The following is an 18041-nucleotide window of genomic DNA, read 5'->3' as shown; positions in this document are numbered from 1 at the left end:
CTGTGAAAATAGGTTTGTTAATGTTCCAGAGATTATATTTAATAAAATTCTGCCTGCCACAATTAAGGAATATTCATCTCCCAATATCTTAAAAAACAGACAAGATTATACATAGTAACGATGTTATCATTAGCGTTAGTAATGAAGGAAAGACAGTGCCAAAGTTGGGCGAATATCTATTAAGATACATTGTACATGAATTGGTTTTTATCAGAAAGCATAGAAAGATTAAACTGAAAATTTTAAGCATTTCTTCTCATAAATTAGCCAAATGATTTGATATTTATTTTTTTCTGAAGTCCATATTATTTTAAAACCTACTAGATAAAATAGACTCCATTTTAATATGAAGTCTCAATATTATATATATTATTTTCCTGCAAACGTCAGTGAAAAATTGAGCTCCTCCTGTTTCTCCATACAGCTGAAATTTATGTAATCCATAGGTTTCAGCACACAGAGTGAAGGGGAAATGTCGTTTTAATGTAGAGTGAATCTAATTTTTGAATTTCAAGTGTTAATGATTTAAACCTTTGTGGTTAGGTCCGGAAAAATTAAATTCTTTAAAAGAGGTTCAAAATCATTGAATAGAACCCTATCAATGCTTGTATCACATCTGGCAATAATGAAGACAAATTAACAGTAAGTTTTTGAAAATCTGGCAAGATGATAAAGCCAAAGCATACAAAATCATTTCTTTATACTTAGTCACTTGTGGTCCAGGGAAGGATCAACTTCCTGGACTCTCGTGTCCATATCAAAGGAGGAAAATCTTACTGTAATCTGGGTTCCAGGTTTCTGGCTCACAAACAACAAGGCCGTACACTCACAAAGCAGGAAAACATCACCCCCAACACATCCTCTGAGAGGAACCTGCTTTTCTTTTTTTTTTTTTTTTTAAAGATTTTATTTATTTATTTGACACAGAGAGAGAGAGAGAGAGCACGAGCAGGGGGAGCAGCAGGCAGAGGGAGAAGCAGGCCTCCCGAGGAGCTGGGAGCCCGATGCGGGGCTCGATCCCAGGACCCCGGGATCATGACCTGAGCCGAAGGCAGATGCTTAACGACTGAGCCACCCAGGCGCCACCGAGGAACCTGCTTTTCTAATATCTGCTTTCACTTTAGTTCAAAGAACTGACAATGGCATAAATTCACACCTTCATCAGGTTAGATTTTAAAGCTTAATGTGCGATGTTAACTCTTCCCACTCATACTTAATTTCTCTTGGCCAAGAAGATTTGTCTTTAAACTACAGATGTAGTCAAGAATTTGCTTTAAAAAAAAAGTTTAATTATTAAACTTAAGTTTATGTCAATTACTTGAAACAATATCACTTAATTTTAAAAATGACTGTATTCATTTTCTGTGTGTATATATGCCAGTCATGTAATGCCACTTTCATCTAAATACTGTTTAAAACAAATATTTTAAATAGCTTAAGTAACAGATTTGGTACTTAGTTTTTAACAAGTAGAGCAGGATGACCAAATTCGAAAAATATTTTGATTCTTAAAGAATGTTGCAGAATAGTTTAAAAGTACCTTTTCTATTAGAACTGCTCATCTAGCAGAAAATCAAGAATTCCATCAACATCCCATTATCACCTGGAACAGTGGATGAAAATCCACCTTTGTTATAGCCATTTTAACTATAGAAATGTGCAATAAACCACGCTCTTGTTATAATTAAAGGGATGGTGAATGTGAAACTATTTGGAAAAGCACAAGGCATTAGACCACATAGGCATTATTATAATTAAAGAAAGATGGCTTGAACAGTGATTTAAGCAATGGTGGCTGTGCTGCATTATACCAGATTATACTAAGAAATCTTTTTTTATTTGTAAAGTTAGGGATAAATTAATGCACCTCTAACCTTTGTAGCTCTTCTTCATTTACAATGTGCTTTCACATACACTAATCTGATTTGAGTCCTGTATTAACTCAACACTGTGTGTTAGGCAGAATGGTCATTTTTTTTGCTCATATTTTAATGTGCTGAGTATAATTTCCATCAATTTGAGACACGATAATATGAAATTCTTAAGCCTAAAATGTGTTGAAAACAATAAAAACTGTAATTGTATAGATGGGGCTTGGGATCAAAATGACACATTTTATTAAATGCAATGTGCAAAATAAAATTAAGTGAACTCTAGTCAAAAAGGGTACAAGATGGGTATTATTTAAAATGCTTTAGTACTCGTTTTCAATAAAAAGAAATCTGGCATTATAAAAATACATAAAATAGTCATGGATTCATACCATTAATTTACATAAGATTTTTTTTGCGTAAAACAAAGTTAAAATAGTTTAAAAAGGTATTCTTATATGAAAGTTACTCCCAGTATAAAATTTTTATAACTTTTTGTAATTTTGGTCCATCTGTATAAATAAGACATTTTATCCTTTTAAAATTCATAACTCCATTTAAAAACATAGGATTCTCTCTTTTAAATAAAAGTCCACTTGAGGTAGTATGTTTGAGCTCTTCTTTGCTCCCATTCAGTCTATGTGTCCAAGTCATAAGACTGAAAATGTGGAGTCCTGTGGTTTTCTAAAGTCTGTTTATAGGTACACGTGTGATTTTCTTGCTGAAAATCTGTCCTTTCTTTCCCATATTCCTCTGACTCAGAGTCCAAGTCTGGGGAAGAACGAGCTTTCAGGTGAAAGGCTCTTGGCTGACAATCCACTGGCTGTCCAAAGCTTGAAAAGGCATCCAGATGAGCTCTCTTCAGCGGCTTTCCAAATGTTCCTGAAAGAAAGAAACCCCTTGAGCATATGGGTCCTTTGGCTAGCATGTAAATCAAAACACATTTCAAATGAATGAGCACCTTAGCCCGTAAGCACGAGTAAGTGTTCTCTACAAGTCACTTATGTATTGGGTGTATGTGCATCTGTGTTACGGAGAGAGAACTTACAGAATGGAGCTGGGGAATGAATACATATGTCCATTCTTTATCACATTTCATCACCTAGAGTAATATTAATCATTGAGCAATGAAGTTCCCCAATATTATTTCTTCCAAATCCTGGCTTTAGTTCTTGACAGTCCACAATTCTCTACGAAGGAGATCTGGATTGTTGGTTCCAAGTAAATTGTGCCTGGATATGGAAAGTTTCTTTCAAAATAATCCTTATGTCTTGCCCTGTCTTCTTTACTGGCAAAATATTTCCACAATTCTCTACAAAGGAGATCTGGATTGTTGGTTCCAAGTAAATTGTGCCTGGATATGGAAAGTTTCTTTCAAAATAATCCTTATGTCTTGCCCTTTCTTCTTTACTGGCAAAATATTATTTAACTGACTCAAATTCTTGTCAGTCATATAAAAGATATTTTCATTTTTTAAAAAAGAATATAAATATACTGTGACAAAATCTCTTAAAAGCTGCATAAAATATTTTAAAATTCTTTTTTTTTTTAAACAATTTGTGGTTCATTTTCCCATATCTCCATTCAGTGAAAAGATGATCTCAGTTCTTCCATCCGTTATCCCCATGCACTAGACAAAAAAATTCACAAACGAGTCTTGGCGCTAGCCAGCGTCTACCACCACCAACTTGGGCTTTAAGGCTCTGGTGGTCTCCTCCGCCAAAGCCGTCCAGCTTGGCTGACAAGCAGTTGTTGCCAGGTGGGACACTGTCCACCCTTGGACTATGGTCGAAGGGTGACCCACCAGACATCCCAAACCACAATCATGCAGCGCATACAACTCCACCCCAAAAGCTGCTGTAGCCCAAAACCACTTTTTCCACATGGCTGACAAATGGAGCTCCTAAGTCACTCCCAAAACTTGTCTTCTAGATGATGCCACACACAGAGCTAACCAGAAGGCTCCTAAGGCTTAGTTATGGATTAAACACATAATCAAGTAAAATCCCCCATGTCTGACTTTGCCTTTAGGAATACGTATGCTAACTCATAGGATATCCGGACAACACGATTAAAAAAAAAAAAAAACATTTTTCACAAGTTCGGCATTTGATACTCATTGCTCTCCCACATGCAACTTGGAATAGGAATCCTGAGTCAAGGTGTCTAATAATTTAATAAACTTACCCAGGGAAGAATTACTTAAAGTAACCGATGCTGGCTCTGGACTTGGACTAAAACCTAAAGAGGACTTGTTTAGACACAAACTTCTCATTCCAGGTCCTTCATTTTGAGAGTAAGTAGAGCTGATTAACTTCCTCACGTGTGAAGGCCATCCTATGTCACTGACACTCTGTTCACAGGATTCTTCTGAAGGATAAGGACATGGGTAGCACTCCTTTTTCTTTATGTAACTGGGCTCACAGTGGTCCATTAAGGCTGTTCTCAGGTCAGGGCCACAACCTTTAAATTTGGGGACAATATCAGAAAGAGACAGAGTTAGTGCTTCTGGAAGTCCCTCCAGGGAACAGAACAGAACTCGGGTAAGAAAACCACATACCTGTATGATAGGCTTCAAACGGATCCGAGCCGTACACATTCCCCTTCAAATACACCGGGCCTGAGGACCCCAAAAAGGGACAAAGGAATGGATCTGTGGCAACTTCCACGTCGGCTTCACTACTATTGTCAACATGGCATGTCCCTGTAAAACAGATAACTCAGTCACTGAATGAATTTGATTCAAGTACCCTTCAACATTCTCTCCACTTGGGGGATTTTCCATATTTATAGATAAAAATTTTGGATAAAATAGCATGTAAAAGAAAAAACTGGAGAAATTTATTGTAGGGTTTTTAAACATTTACTGAGGCCTACGGATTAGTAACTGACTAAATCTGTGCCATCTTACAAAGAGGGGACTCAATGAACCATTGTACTGGATGCGTTCACCTGGGCGCCAGCCCGCAGTGGCTTCCAAGAGAAACCAGTCTGTATATGCACACTGCAGCCAAGGCGGCCACAGTCCGAAACACACAATGCCATCAGCACTGCCCCCTTCAGATGAGCACGACCAGCAAGTGGCATTCAACAAGTCATCTCTGAATGCCCAGCTCAAAGATGAGCTTGGCCAAAAAAACCAAAAAACCCCCCCAAAACAAAAAACCGCTATTGTGAGTATCTAAGCCAAACAACCCAGAAATGATGTGCCAGTTAGTTAGGAGTGGCCACAGCAGTTGAAGGACAAGAGATGCAGTGCAGGTGAGAGATGCCGCGATGGGCCATGTGCCTGGGAAGCAGGAACTGGGCAGTCCCAGAGAGACTGTGCAAGACGTGATCACTAGTGCTGGTGGCCCCTAGAGCTGCTCACAGCTGACAGATCCCCAGCCCCAGTGTCCAAGCAACACAGCATTATTATGTTCCAGTTCTGTCACTTTAAACTTTCCTAAATGTCTTTTCAGTAAACCCTGCTACATTTGAACAAGCTTGCAACCAAATGAGTCTAACCAGAACACCCACCCGTATGTGCAAATCTTCTATCTCTACACCCTCTGTCACTGCCTTGCCAAACACTTTGTGACTATTTGTTGCAATTTTCATCTCACTACTGCCTACACTATGAGACTGAAAACAAATATTCTTCCCTCTCAACTACAGGGTCCACCGTGGAGCAGATATTCAATAAATGCTTGTGGGAAAAGATGGTAAAATGCTTGAAGAGAATGTCAACAGTTTCCTCTTTTGGAGCCCTTAATATGTGCCAAGCACCATGCAGTTTTCCAATATCATTTTATTTAATTTCACAACAACCTAATAAGGAAGTACTATGTAATTGCCCAAGGATACACAGTTAAGCGTCAGAAGCGGGTCTTGAACCAAGCTTGTGTGCGTGTATTATGGTGCCTCCATGATTATTCTTAAACCATGCAGTTCTTAAAGCAAGAGTCAGAATTTGATTTCTCTAATACAATTTTAAATCATTTGACTTTTAAGACCATACATGAAACCAGTTAATGTCATTTAAGAAAGGGGAACACTCAGGGCCAAAGAACATTTATAGTGTAAAGAAATTATCACGTTGTATGCAGAAATTAAACCTTAATTCTCCTACTTGTCTTCTCTTAATATCAGAAACAAAGACTTTTCTGGTATTTAAGAAAAAGGCACAATAGTATTTAATTTCAGCTTTGCCAATGGTCTTAGGCCAGTTCCTTAATATACGAGTGTACTGACTGCTTGTGAAAATTAATACTGTATTTGAGCCTTCCATCAGATTATTTCGAGACAACTACAGCCAGTGTTCATTTTAAACACTTACCACTGCTGTCATGTTGCGGTAAGAAAAACCCGCCTCCTGAAGACGTGACAAACTGGTGGTGGCTTCCACTTTCTGAGGAGATGTACCCATCCTGTCTGTCGGCTAAGGTTCCCTGAGATGACAAGTAACTAGGGATATCTGCCGGCAAGTTGGTCTCATCTATAATCCAACAACAGCATTCTGTTAACCACGAACGACCATACATACCCCACAGCCTTCCCTGATGAACAGTATGTACTCTTTTGGCTTCTGTACAAATCAATAAATCTACTCCTGAAAACCCACCTTGACTGTCTCGTCTTCAGGTAAGGAAGATGAGGGCTCTGCCGCTCTGGGAAGCACAAGCCAGTTCTCTATTTTATCTTCTATTGGATGCCCCTCCCAAATGTCAAAAACAGATGCTTCAAAAGATAAAGCCTTAGGAATTTTCATGGGGTAGTATCTAAGCTCTTGAATTAAGCTTGATTTCTGCCATATTTCCGACTTAATATCTACCGATATAGGAGTTTGCACATATTAGTCAATTCACAGCCCCCTCCCACTAGTAACAGAATCCTCCCTAGACGCCTGCACACACATATGCACACGGGTACACACGTGACAAGAGAGCGCTACGTCAGAGCGTAAACCTCATAAATGAAGGGCTGCTCCTATTCTCCATCACCTCTGTGTGAAGGAGTGAGGCTGTTTTACTCCATGCTTTGGACTATATCTCACAGCCAATAGGATCTCCTGATAAGGTTTTAACAAAAAAGGATTAATCTTTAAACATCAGCTTTATTTTGGTCTGGGGTGTTATTTTTAGCTAACCATATTCCTGCAGCTTGAAGCAAATGAGTCACCCTTCTCACAGGGCCTTGGGCTGTGGGACACACATTCTGCAAGGAAATTACCACAGGACCACAAACACACATGACTATGGCACCCCGTGCCAAGCTTCTGTTTACACACCTGTGTTGGTGATGCTGCAATCCTCGTTCCTCCGCCTTGTGTGGTATATGATGACCACCCACACGAGCGACGTGCCCACCACACAGCAAACCACTGCTATGATCACGACACCCACGGTGGCCCATCCGTCATCGTCTAAGGACGAGACAGTCATCTGAGGGGAGTCACAGGTGGGAGTGGGCATTACGCTGAGGCGCACGTTGCCTCTCTCAGTGCCGAGGGTGTTAGACATTTCACACGTGTATTTCCCGGCATCACTGACATCAGAGTCCACAATGATCAGCAGCTGATTGCCTGCTGCAAAAAAGTGCCTTTCGGTGACCACCAAGGGGCTGTCATCCTTGGTCCAGTTCAATCTGGGAGGAGGGCTGCCTCCAGCGATGCACTGCAGGACAGCCGTTTCTCCCTTGGTTACCGTTCGGTCCAACAGGGGCCGCAAAAATGATGGTGTTTCTGAAATGACAAGTTATGTCTTGAATCTCCTGAATGAAATTAGGTTTTGCATATGGTGAGACCTACCATTTGAATTTACTAATATTAGAACCCAACATCGTATTCTTCCACGGCTTCATGTGTATGCTTCGATAAGCCCAAATATGTATACAACATTCAGAATTTCATTTCATTATTTGCCTGTCATTTGTTGTAACACATGTTAGGGATAATGTTTACTATTTTTTGAATCTCAATCTCTCTCACTCTTGACAAGATTGGGAATGGTGGAAGAGGGGCAATGCAAAAATTCTAGACGTTTCTTAGAGATAGAAAATGTATAAAAGTAATTTCAAGCATGGGGGTATGTTGACGGATAAAAAAAGTCAGAATGTTTAAATTTTTAAAGGGAAACTTTCTAGTACTAGATGACCAAACCTATACATAAATTCTGAAAGCACTTTTAATAATTTGGTGTTCATAGGTTACTTTGCTCAACTCTTCCAAAGATACACATGTGATGAACATGTTCACATTTTTTAAAAAGCTCCCGTTCAGGCAAAAGTTAAAAGACAAACTCTGATTTCCAGAATGGAAGGGTAGGCCAAGAAAAGAGTCGATCTTTCCCAATCTGCTCACAAGTTTTAGATTCTTGTATGTTTTATAGTGTGAAGACTACTGGTAGCAGAGTAGAGGAAGGGGGAGGCAACAAAGCATTTACTTTTCCCTGCCCCTTGGAACAGAGAAAGTGGATTCATCTCACCGGCCACAGACTTAAAGATGTAATGCACTCCCGACCTCAAAGCTCCTGAGAAGCCCTCTGTTCTCTCTAGGGAAGGGCAGTGTCCTATGGATTACCTCTCACCCTTACAACTCCTGACACTTAGGGCCTTTGGGTGAGCTAGTATCTTTAATTTCTATCACAGAATCAGACAGCAGCCACTTACCTAGGACAGTCAGAGTTGCATTTGCAGAAATGCTTCCTGCACTGTTCTGAGCTGTGCAGCTATAAACCCCGATGTCCTCGATCTTCACATCCACGATAAAGAACACATCATCCTCAGGCATAACATGCATGCGTCTCTCCCTCGCGGCGGGGAAGTCTGTGCCCCCATCCTTTTGCCAGGCTATCTGCGGGGCTGGATGTCCCAGGGCAGCGCACTCCAAGCGTGCCATGGCCCCAGCACGGATGGTAAGGTCCATGGGGGTCTTGGTGAAGGAAGGGAGCACTGAAATCAGAGAAAGAATGTGGGCATTAGCACTATAGAGTTTTAGAGGTTCATTTTCATTTTTTTTTTTTAATATATACTTACAAATGCCCCTGCCATAGGTCAGGCTGGGGTTATTTCTGATTGCAAGACAAGGAATCTGAAGTTGAGATGAAGAGATCCCCTCAAGGTTACACACAGGTACAGAAATGATGAAGTCAGGCCGAGACACAGGTCACCTCCTATACGGACTGAAGGTCTTTCTCCTATTTTCCAGTTACTTTTTAGTTTCCTTAGTAATTATCTGTGAGATCTTGGGCAAATCAATTAATCTCTCTGTACCCTGACCACTCACTTCATCATCTTCTTTTTTTTTAAGTCCCTCCTGGCTCTAACATTCTATGACTTTAGATCTGTGTTTTGTCCTACAATTTTAAACTCAAAATTGTTCTATGCATCAGGCCTCAGCAATCATTTATAGAATGAATGCATTAATGAATCATATACAAAAATCTTCTACCATGGAAGGTACAAATGATTAGATAATAGAGTGGTGAGGTTCCTGTCATAAAAAAATGTATTCGGGTCACACAGAGCAAACAATTACATATTTAATGTATTAACAGCAGCTAATACTTAATGCATTTGGTGAGCGTTCACTGTATTCCAGGCTAAGTCCTTTACACCAATTATTTTATCTAATTATCATATCTCTGTAAGGTAGGTACTCTTGTTCCTAAAAGAAAGATGTGGAAATGGAGGCACATGAAGGTTAAGTAACTTGGTAAGAGTCACACAGCTATAAGCCGGAGTGGCAGGAATCAAACCCAGATCTCTGAATTAAAGGTGGTGTGCTGGAACGCCTCACGGCCTCCCACATCCGACTCATATATTGTGAACTCCCAAAGAGCACAACCCACGGGTGGCTCATCTCTGTGCTACCCTCCATGATGGGGTCCTAAACGCAATAACTGCTCACACAGATACCAAGAATCTTAGTTTTGTGGAGTGAGAGGTAGAGAAAGGAAGGGTGAGGTGGGGAGCTGTGAACAGAAAATAGGGTTAGGAATAAGAGAAAGAGAGAAAACCAAATCTAAAAGGTGTCTTTAAATGCAAATGGAAAAGTTAGATCACATACTGTTTACTGTGAGCTTGGCTTTGACAGAGTAGGATGAACCGAAGTGATTGGAGATGACACACTGGTATTTCCCTTCACTGGTAAATTCCACGTTGCGGAGCCGGAGAATGGTGGTGTACTCCATCACCTCGCCCCCTTGGGCCCGCAGGTGTGCATAGTTTTCCATTTCGGCATCATGCAGTAGTTCATTGTCTTTTTTCCAAGCAAAAGTCATTGGGGAGTCACTGCTGCTGGCGGCTGAGCAGATAAAACTCAAATTGGAACCTTTTATTGCCGACTGTGTTTCTGGCTGGACAGTGATCTGGGGCTTAGGAAAATCATCTGTTCAAGATGGAGAGGAGGAAACAGGACAATTTTAAGGCCTAGGAGTCCAAACGTTACTCAGTCTTTAATACCAAGAAACTCAAAACAAGTGAGGGCTTAGGTTTTACCCTTTGTGTATGTTTCATAGATGGACTAACAGTCCTCATGTTGAAATGATGGCCTGGGAGAGTGTTTATATTCCAAAATAATAGTCTCATCTCAGTTAATGATTGATAAATAGGTGTCAGTCTCTATTTGAAGTGAACAAATTAGTTTATAGTTTATCCTAGGCCCCTTATGCTTTTTTTTAGATTTTATTTATTTATTTGACAGAGAGAGAGATAGCGAGAGCAGGAACACAAGCAGGGGGAGTGGGAGAGGGAGAAGCAGGCTTCCTGCCAAGCAGGGAGCCTGATGTGGGACTCGATCCCAGGACCCTGGGATCATGACCTGAGCCGAAGGCAGACGCTTAACGACTGAGCCACCCCGGCGCACCCCCTTATGCTTTTTTAAATATAAATACAAGAAGAAATCAGCTAAGAAACTTTTAGGCTCATGGATCATCCTTAAATGTTACTGGTAGGAACTGCAATTTTTCCCATGTTATCCACAAATAAGCAGCAGCAAAACTGAGAAATCAGTATCACTAAAGATAGCAATTAACACCCCATTTACCAAAAACAGAACCCATATTAAAGAGCAGTAATTTTTAGATAGAGTTGAAACAAATAATCCTCAGCAAAAGAAAAACCATCTCTCAAACTCCCTGTTGAGACCCTGGCTTCAGCATGGGGTTGAGGGTGGACCATCAATCAGGCCGCTGTACTCCACTGTCAGAGCCACATGACAATTAGAGCTGGGCAACTCTTTCATTCCTAACGGTTATTTTTAGTTCTCTGTGACTTTTTGGAGAAGTTACCTTTTTTGAACTGCACTTTCTTGGAGATGGTCTAAACCCAGAAGGAAACAGCTTAGATCTACCAAAATGTATTATCTGAGTGCTCTGGAAGAAGGACACGTGTGTGTGTGTGTGTGTGTGTGTGTGTGCGCGCGTGTGCACGTGGACGGGCTTTGGGAATGCTCTGGGAACTCCAATGCTGCTCATTTCCAATACCATGTTGTCATCAAGATGGTTTCTTCTTCTGTATGATTATTCTAGAATTCTCATCTGATAAATCAATGTTTAGATTCACAATGGAGGGACTGAAAGAAAAATCTAAAGACACCATATACACGTCCCCAAATAATAGAGCGTTCTTATCTTGGGACTAGAGAACTGCGAAATAAGCACCATGGGAAAGGCATGGCTCAGGCCCTTCTAGACGAATGCCAAAAGCTTATTTAGATCCAAAAGCTACATCAGACATTTTATTTCCAGAAACTGCTGGCACTGTTTAATGCTGCAACCTAAAAAAAACGTATTTTTCTTGTACTTGACTAAACAATCATAGGCAAAGAAGTTTCAAATAAATTTTTAAAGGCCAATGTAAAATTAGGTTCTGTAGTATCTTAACACACATGCTAAAATTTAAGCTAACTTTGATTTTGTGTTCTATGTGCACATTTATTTTTACAAAGGTCTCCATGGCAGTGAATAGTAAACAGCAGTGTAGTGTAGTCCACAGAAGTCTGCAGCAGGAAGAGGAGAACCTGGGGTTTTGATCCGGATCTGCTGACTAGCTACGTGAGGTTTGAGATTTCTAGCGCTGAGATTCTTAGACGCTAAAACAATGGACCTTACGCTGACTGATAATAAATTCAAACTTTCTATTACATGTAATATTTTAACCACTAGGAGCAAAATTTTTAGCAGCCTGTAAATCACGAGCTGATAATTCCCCCCCTGTACCCCAACACGCAGCATTGACGTGGGTTAGGTTCAGCGTCTCCACAAGCCAGTCACTTCCCACTTCACAGATGCAGATGCTGAGATTTAGGGAGGAGGGGGGGTTCTGACTGCCCATCAGTTCTCCCAAGATCTAAGGCCCTCGTTCCACCCAACCCCCCTGATGTCCAAACAAAGACATTTAAGGAAACTCTTTCTCATCTGTAACATTAAAATCATCAGCACACTATAGATCCATTTCCATCTACCTCAGCAGATATAAAAGCTTCATTAAGAGAACATAAGCTTATTCAAGACCATTTGTTGGAGGGGAAAAAAGAAGAATGAAGGCAGAGGCAACAGTTACAACTCACCACACACAAAGCCATCTGGGCTAACAGCAAAAATACTTCTTCCTTTTAGCAGCTGAGGATGGGCGCAACTGGCATTTACAAAGCTCTGAAAGTTGTTTTCCGCCACCCACTGTGGGAGCCATTTTAGTTGGCAATCGCACAAAAGGCTTGATGTATTTAAATGCCTGAGGAGAGTAATTACGTTCAATTTGTTTTATATGAAATGCAGATTCTACAAGTAAACTAACTCAAGTAAATATTAACAAAGCAATGAATGTGGAAACCAAATACACACACCCCATGCAATAAATATTCTCTAGTCCATCTTAAAATGTATGAAATATTAGCACCATGTTGTTGTTCTTACTGACCTACTGAGGGAGAAGTGCTGATATATTGAAAACACCTCATTCCTGAAGGCTTGCTATCATGATCAGGTCCCACAAATTTAAATTGCAAATTCGTAACAGAAACAAAAAAACTTCTCAACAAAAGAAACAAATCGCCAACTCCCTTTGCTTTCTGGTATAAAAATTAAGTAACGCTAAGAACGCGCTAGATACATTTTATAGACATGTGATCTAGGCTGACATGCCCCCCCCCCCCGCCACCGACAGCTTCCCTGACACCATGTTTCATTTGAAACTCTTGGAAAGAAAGGGAAAACTTACAATTGCTGAAGTTTCTTCATTTGTGAAAATGCATTGCCTTGTAATGACATGATTGCGTTGTCACTCAGATCTCTGAAAACAACCAAATTGAATACATTAGAGGGAATCACTGCCTGCCTCAGGCAAAAGCTGGGCCCACACTGCCCACCCCATTCACCAAACTACTCCATGTGCTGAAATGTACCAACTGGGCAACTCCAGAAGAACCCATTAGGAAGCTTGGATCAAAGAACACGAATATTTGTACCAGAGGCAGGTTCTGTTATAGTAAAAAAGATTTGCTTTATATCATCATGTCCAGGTGATTTGACTCATGAGGGCCTACTAAGCTGTTCTGCTGTATTTTTTTTTTATAGTTTTATGGTTTGTTCTGCTGTATTATTTTATTGTTTCTCAATATTCAAATTAGTAACCAATAGTAACTTTTAAATACACAAGTAAAATTTCTCATAGTTATGCTTTTTAAAAAACCCATCATGTATAAAATACTTTCTATGACATGCACTGCGTTAAATGATTTACATTTACGTAGTATTACATTTATTCCTCATAGCAACCCAAAAGAATATGGTTTTACTACCTTGTTCACCATGAAAGGGGAAGATGTGAACTCAATTATTTTCCATTTCAAAACCTATGCTCTTGGTCAGTAACCCATTCTGCCACACACAACTCACTAGTAGAGACAGTAAGGCATTCAGACAAGATGTACTTGCTTTTAAAACACACTTTGGGCAGGACATTTATAAAACCAGAGAATATTCTAGGCTGAATTTATTTTTAACTAGTGCTTACAAGCAGTTTAAATTAAAGCACTCTCCACAATGATTACTACTCTGTTTTTCTTTATGGGGTCAGAGTATACATAAAGGATTCTGAATGAGATGAGGGTCAACAGAGGACAAAGGTACCAAACATGGGCAGAGAAAGAGGCTGGGAGAGTCAAGAAGGTTTAAAAAACTGCAGCAGAGGTTAATACTCCACTGATCCACTAATTCCACTTTCCCAGAAATGAAATGGGTCAGATGACAAACCCTCTGGCTAGTTTCCCTTTGAAAATAATTTGTTCCAAGAAGTCCAGCAACACTGGTCCGCCCTTCCAAATTCTGCTTTGCAGAACCATCGGACTCCAGCCTGAATTGCTTCTGTCAGCGTGGCTAGCAAGCCAAACCTCCCTCAAACTAATAAATGAGTCAGAAGACAACAAGGTGGTCACAGACAATGGCGAAATCATCTCTCTCAAACACAGTGCAAATGTGGGTTTGCCCAAATGTGTTCCAAACTTCTTTTGTCCAAGTTGATATCAAAACTTTTGGCTATAAACATTCCCTACTAGAGTGGAGGTCTTTTACATCATTTTTTACTCTTTCTGTACAAGTGGAAATATTCCCATGGTTGTAAGAAGCTGGTTGGTTCAGCGCTCATGCAGGTTTGACTCCTATCAAGGCTGGCTAGCCTGCCCTCCTAGTGGCTGGAAATACCTGCGTTCCCCAAATGTCATTTCGAAAACATGTGAGGGAGTGGCGCAGAGACTGTGAAGACAAGAACTAGTGTGGCACAGGGACACGGACGGCAGAGGCAGCCCTGCTGTGAGTCCTGCCTCGGGCAACTGCGAGCCCAGGCGCTGGTAGCAAAACCGAACAAGAGAAAGAACAAAGGTGGGAAAACAGGTTTTATGTTTTGTAATTGAACAACAGCAATGACAAACTAAGAAAAGCCTCAAAGTAGTGTCACTACCCTCCTAATGTCACTCCTAAGGACCATGGGCAATTGCTTTTTTAATCTTTAAAATGAAAGTCACCATCCTAACTGTTCAACAGAATCAATGGATACTCAAAACCTCCACTTCTTAAAAATAAAGGTAACAGGAGCTCCTGGACAATTTTCTCGTGAGGATTAAATGAGACTCTATATAAATACCTGGCATAACGCCTGATGTATAGTAAGTGCACAATAAATGGTAGGTTTTTGAAAATTACATATATCACTACTTGAGAAAAATAACTGAAAAAAAACCCAATAATGTATAGTGATGTCCTCAAGTGCAAAGGAAAATGTATACCTATATACTTTCATATAGATATAGGTACGTAGATAAACTGGTAGAGGATAAGCAGATGTGTAAATATACTTTATGGTACAGAGAGAATGCCAACAAAATTAGATTCTAGTTTATGTTTCATGACACATAAATAGGTAACCATCTTAGACTCCTTTAGGGTAACTAAATTCCAGTCACTCACAGATGTTCTAATGCGTCCAAACCGGTAAAGGCTTTTTTGGTAATAGATCGAATCCGGTTTCCCTGGAGTATTCTGAGGGGGGAAAAAAAAAGTTACAATGGAATAGTTAAAGCCCCATTTGGGGGTGGAATTCTCATGAAAAGAATCTCTTTTGAAATCAATGTGGGGGAAAAAAAATCATTGTGAACAATTCTATTTTCTTCAATTAAATGATATACCCTGTACAAACGTATTCATGCTATCTATTTCAGTAACATAGTTCAGCATGGTCTCAAAGCATTCAAGAGAGAACCGGCAAATATAGGTATTCAATAAGTTACTCCGGCAGTTAAATTAAAGATGTGATTTTCAAAGTCTTCTTAGGAAGAGGTAGAAACTTCCTTCCAGGTAAATGGTCTCAGAACTATAATTAGTAAAACAGACAATAGTGGAGGTCTTCTTACACTCCCTGCCCATGGATAGTTTCATCATCCACGGAAGTTTAGGGCTATATGGAACTCGACTTGAAAACTTAGGACACAGGGTCCGGCCACCGACAGGGCCACTGTAAGGCGAACAGAAGCAGGTTTCTGCCTGTACTGCCTGGAGCCTATGGCAGTGTTACCAGTGGGCACTGGGGCTCGCCACTTACAGATTCTGTGAGCAGAACGCAACACTGAAAGTTCCAAAATGCTGAGATCAGGAGTGTCCTTCCACACAACGATAATCCCAAGATTCTAAGCACTTGAAACAATTTAAAATTCTGGGCTGGATATTAAAATAAGTCACAGCTCACCAAAGTGTTGGAGAAAACCGCCATACCAAGGAAGAAAAGCTAATTAATACCCATCCTGTATAACAACACTCATCTGGGGAGATGACCAAGGGAAGCGACCAGATTCAGCCTCTAGTTCTAAACTCTCTCAAATCTCATCCTGCAGAATGGACTTCAATAGGTGTAGGTCAGACAGGGAGGCAACCATGAAGCAAATCCTACTCACAGCCGCCTCAGTTTGTCAAGCCCAGAGAAAGCACCGTTCATGTCTTCAATAGTCCAGGAAATTTCATTGTTCTTCAGATCCCTAATTATAAGAAGAAATGTTACCGAAACTGGTACCAGGCACTTAACAAAAGATATAAGCACTCTCCTTAGAGAGATGCTCAGAAAGCTAATATTGCCACCCAGGAGGCATGTAATTTGTAATAAATTCCTCATAATCCCCCACGTCATCTCCACCCCTTTCAAAACAATAGAAAACACTTTCCCTCTCCCAACACTAAGTTTTTGTCCAAAATCAGGACAGTTGATTCGGTCCTATTAATTCCTCTATCAAGATGACTAAATTCTGAAAGACCTGAACAATCTGAAAAATACATTAAACTTTAAAACCACCGCTCCAACCACACAAGTAGGAGCTGGCCAAAGCACACAGCATGCCTTTCAATTATGTAATGCTTCAAATAGTGAACAGAGCAAAAGTTTCTGACAGTGCAAAAACAAAAAAGCCCATTGCACAACATTAAAATGAACATTTCAGAGATTCTTCAAAGGTCAATTAATCCAACTCTGCCTTCTTCCTCTTAGGACAGAGATCAAGTCTGGATATGATAGGCATCTTCCTTTGCTGCCCTTTGTATATCTTTTATGTTCTGGGTACTTTTCTAATCTGCATTTTTATAAAGAAAAATCAGTGGATTTAAAATCGTTTCCCTTTTGAGCAGTTACCAACTTCCTGGAGATCCTGAGAAGGCTAAGTGTAATCACCAAACCAATCTGATCATTGTCCTTTTTAATCCCTCTAAGAAACACATATGGATGAAATGGGCTGATTTTAATCAAACTGATCTGGGAAAGATTAAGACACTACTTTCTGAGTCTATACATATTTCCTTCACAACAAAGGAAATCTGCTTGGAGAAAAGTGGGCACATTTAGGAACCAATTAGGTTCATGTATGGAGAACAAAATGTGTACTTACAAAGTCTTTAAACTGGAAAGCCCCCGGAAGGCACAATCAGCAATGTGGCTGACTTTGTTATTCCCAATGTGCAGTGTATTTAGTAAGCTTAGGCCCAGGAAGCTTGAATCATCCAACCTCGATAAGTGATTGAAAGTTAGGTCCCTGTAAAAAAAAAAAAAAACAAAAACCAAAAACAAATAATAGCCTTTATTTTCCAATTCAACACAATGATTTGTTTTCAAACAACAGGTAATATATGTAACCACAATAATCCTTATTTTAACACTCTGCCTTCTTAATAATACTCAGGTAAACATTATTTCTAATCCTAGTAATTAAAAAAAATTCTCTTTATTTGAAAATAGCCCATCACTGATTTAGCCCATGTGCCCTAGAACTCAAACAGCACAGCTGGCTTCAACTTATCACAACAAAAATATGACTAGGTTGCATGTGAAAAAAGCTGTCACCTTGGAAACTTTGTTATGAAAATTTCACAGATCAGTGGTAAGAAGCTCATGCTCTGGCATGATCCCTGCTCTCGAACCTGAGGAGAATAAAAGGCAACTCACAGCTCACTGAGTTTCTGGCAGAACTCCCAGGCATCAGGGCTGATCCTGTTGATGGCATTTTGGCTGAGATGAAGTTCCTGCAGCATCAGCAAGCCGTAAAGCCAGCCTTTGGTAATCTCTGTTAGGTTGTTATGGTCCAGCTGCCTACATTTACAATAAGAGTCAAAAGCAGGATCAAAAGTTCATTATCTAGTCTCTTCAAAGGAGACATATGAT

At 40.1% G+C, this 18041-nt stretch overlaps 1 protein-coding gene across 1 annotated transcript in view; it reads right to left on the bottom strand.

Annotated features, from left to right (window-relative positions):
• Positions 1-1896: 1896 nt before the first annotated feature.
• Positions 1897-18041, bottom strand: part of LRIG3 (leucine rich repeats and immunoglobulin like domains 3) — a 46609-nt gene continuing 30464 nt past the window's right edge. The window contains exons 7-19 of the mRNA XM_021687215.2: positions 17826-17969; positions 17272-17415; positions 16294-16374; positions 15314-15385; positions 13071-13142; positions 12421-12584; positions 9919-10239; positions 8520-8801; positions 7141-7593; positions 6190-6348; positions 4432-4575; positions 4059-4334; positions 1897-2753 (exon numbers count right to left, since the gene is read on the bottom strand). Of these exons, the coding sequence (XP_021542890.1) occupies positions 2509-2753; positions 4059-4334; positions 4432-4575; positions 6190-6348; positions 7141-7593; positions 8520-8801; positions 9919-10239; positions 12421-12584; positions 13071-13142; positions 15314-15385; positions 16294-16374; positions 17272-17415; positions 17826-17969 (2557 nt within the window). The 3' untranslated portion in view covers positions 1897-2508. The remainder of the gene's footprint in view (positions 2754-4058; positions 4335-4431; positions 4576-6189; positions 6349-7140; positions 7594-8519; positions 8802-9918; positions 10240-12420; positions 12585-13070; positions 13143-15313; positions 15386-16293; positions 16375-17271; positions 17416-17825; positions 17970-18041) is intronic.

Source organism: Neomonachus schauinslandi, chromosome 5, assembly GCF_002201575.2.
Source record: "Neomonachus schauinslandi chromosome 5, ASM220157v2, whole genome shotgun sequence".
NCBI lineage: Eukaryota > Metazoa > Chordata > Mammalia > Carnivora > Phocidae > Neomonachus > Neomonachus schauinslandi.
The sequence above is the reverse complement of the archived record's forward strand: the minus strand, read 5'-3'. Positions and strand labels throughout refer to the sequence as shown.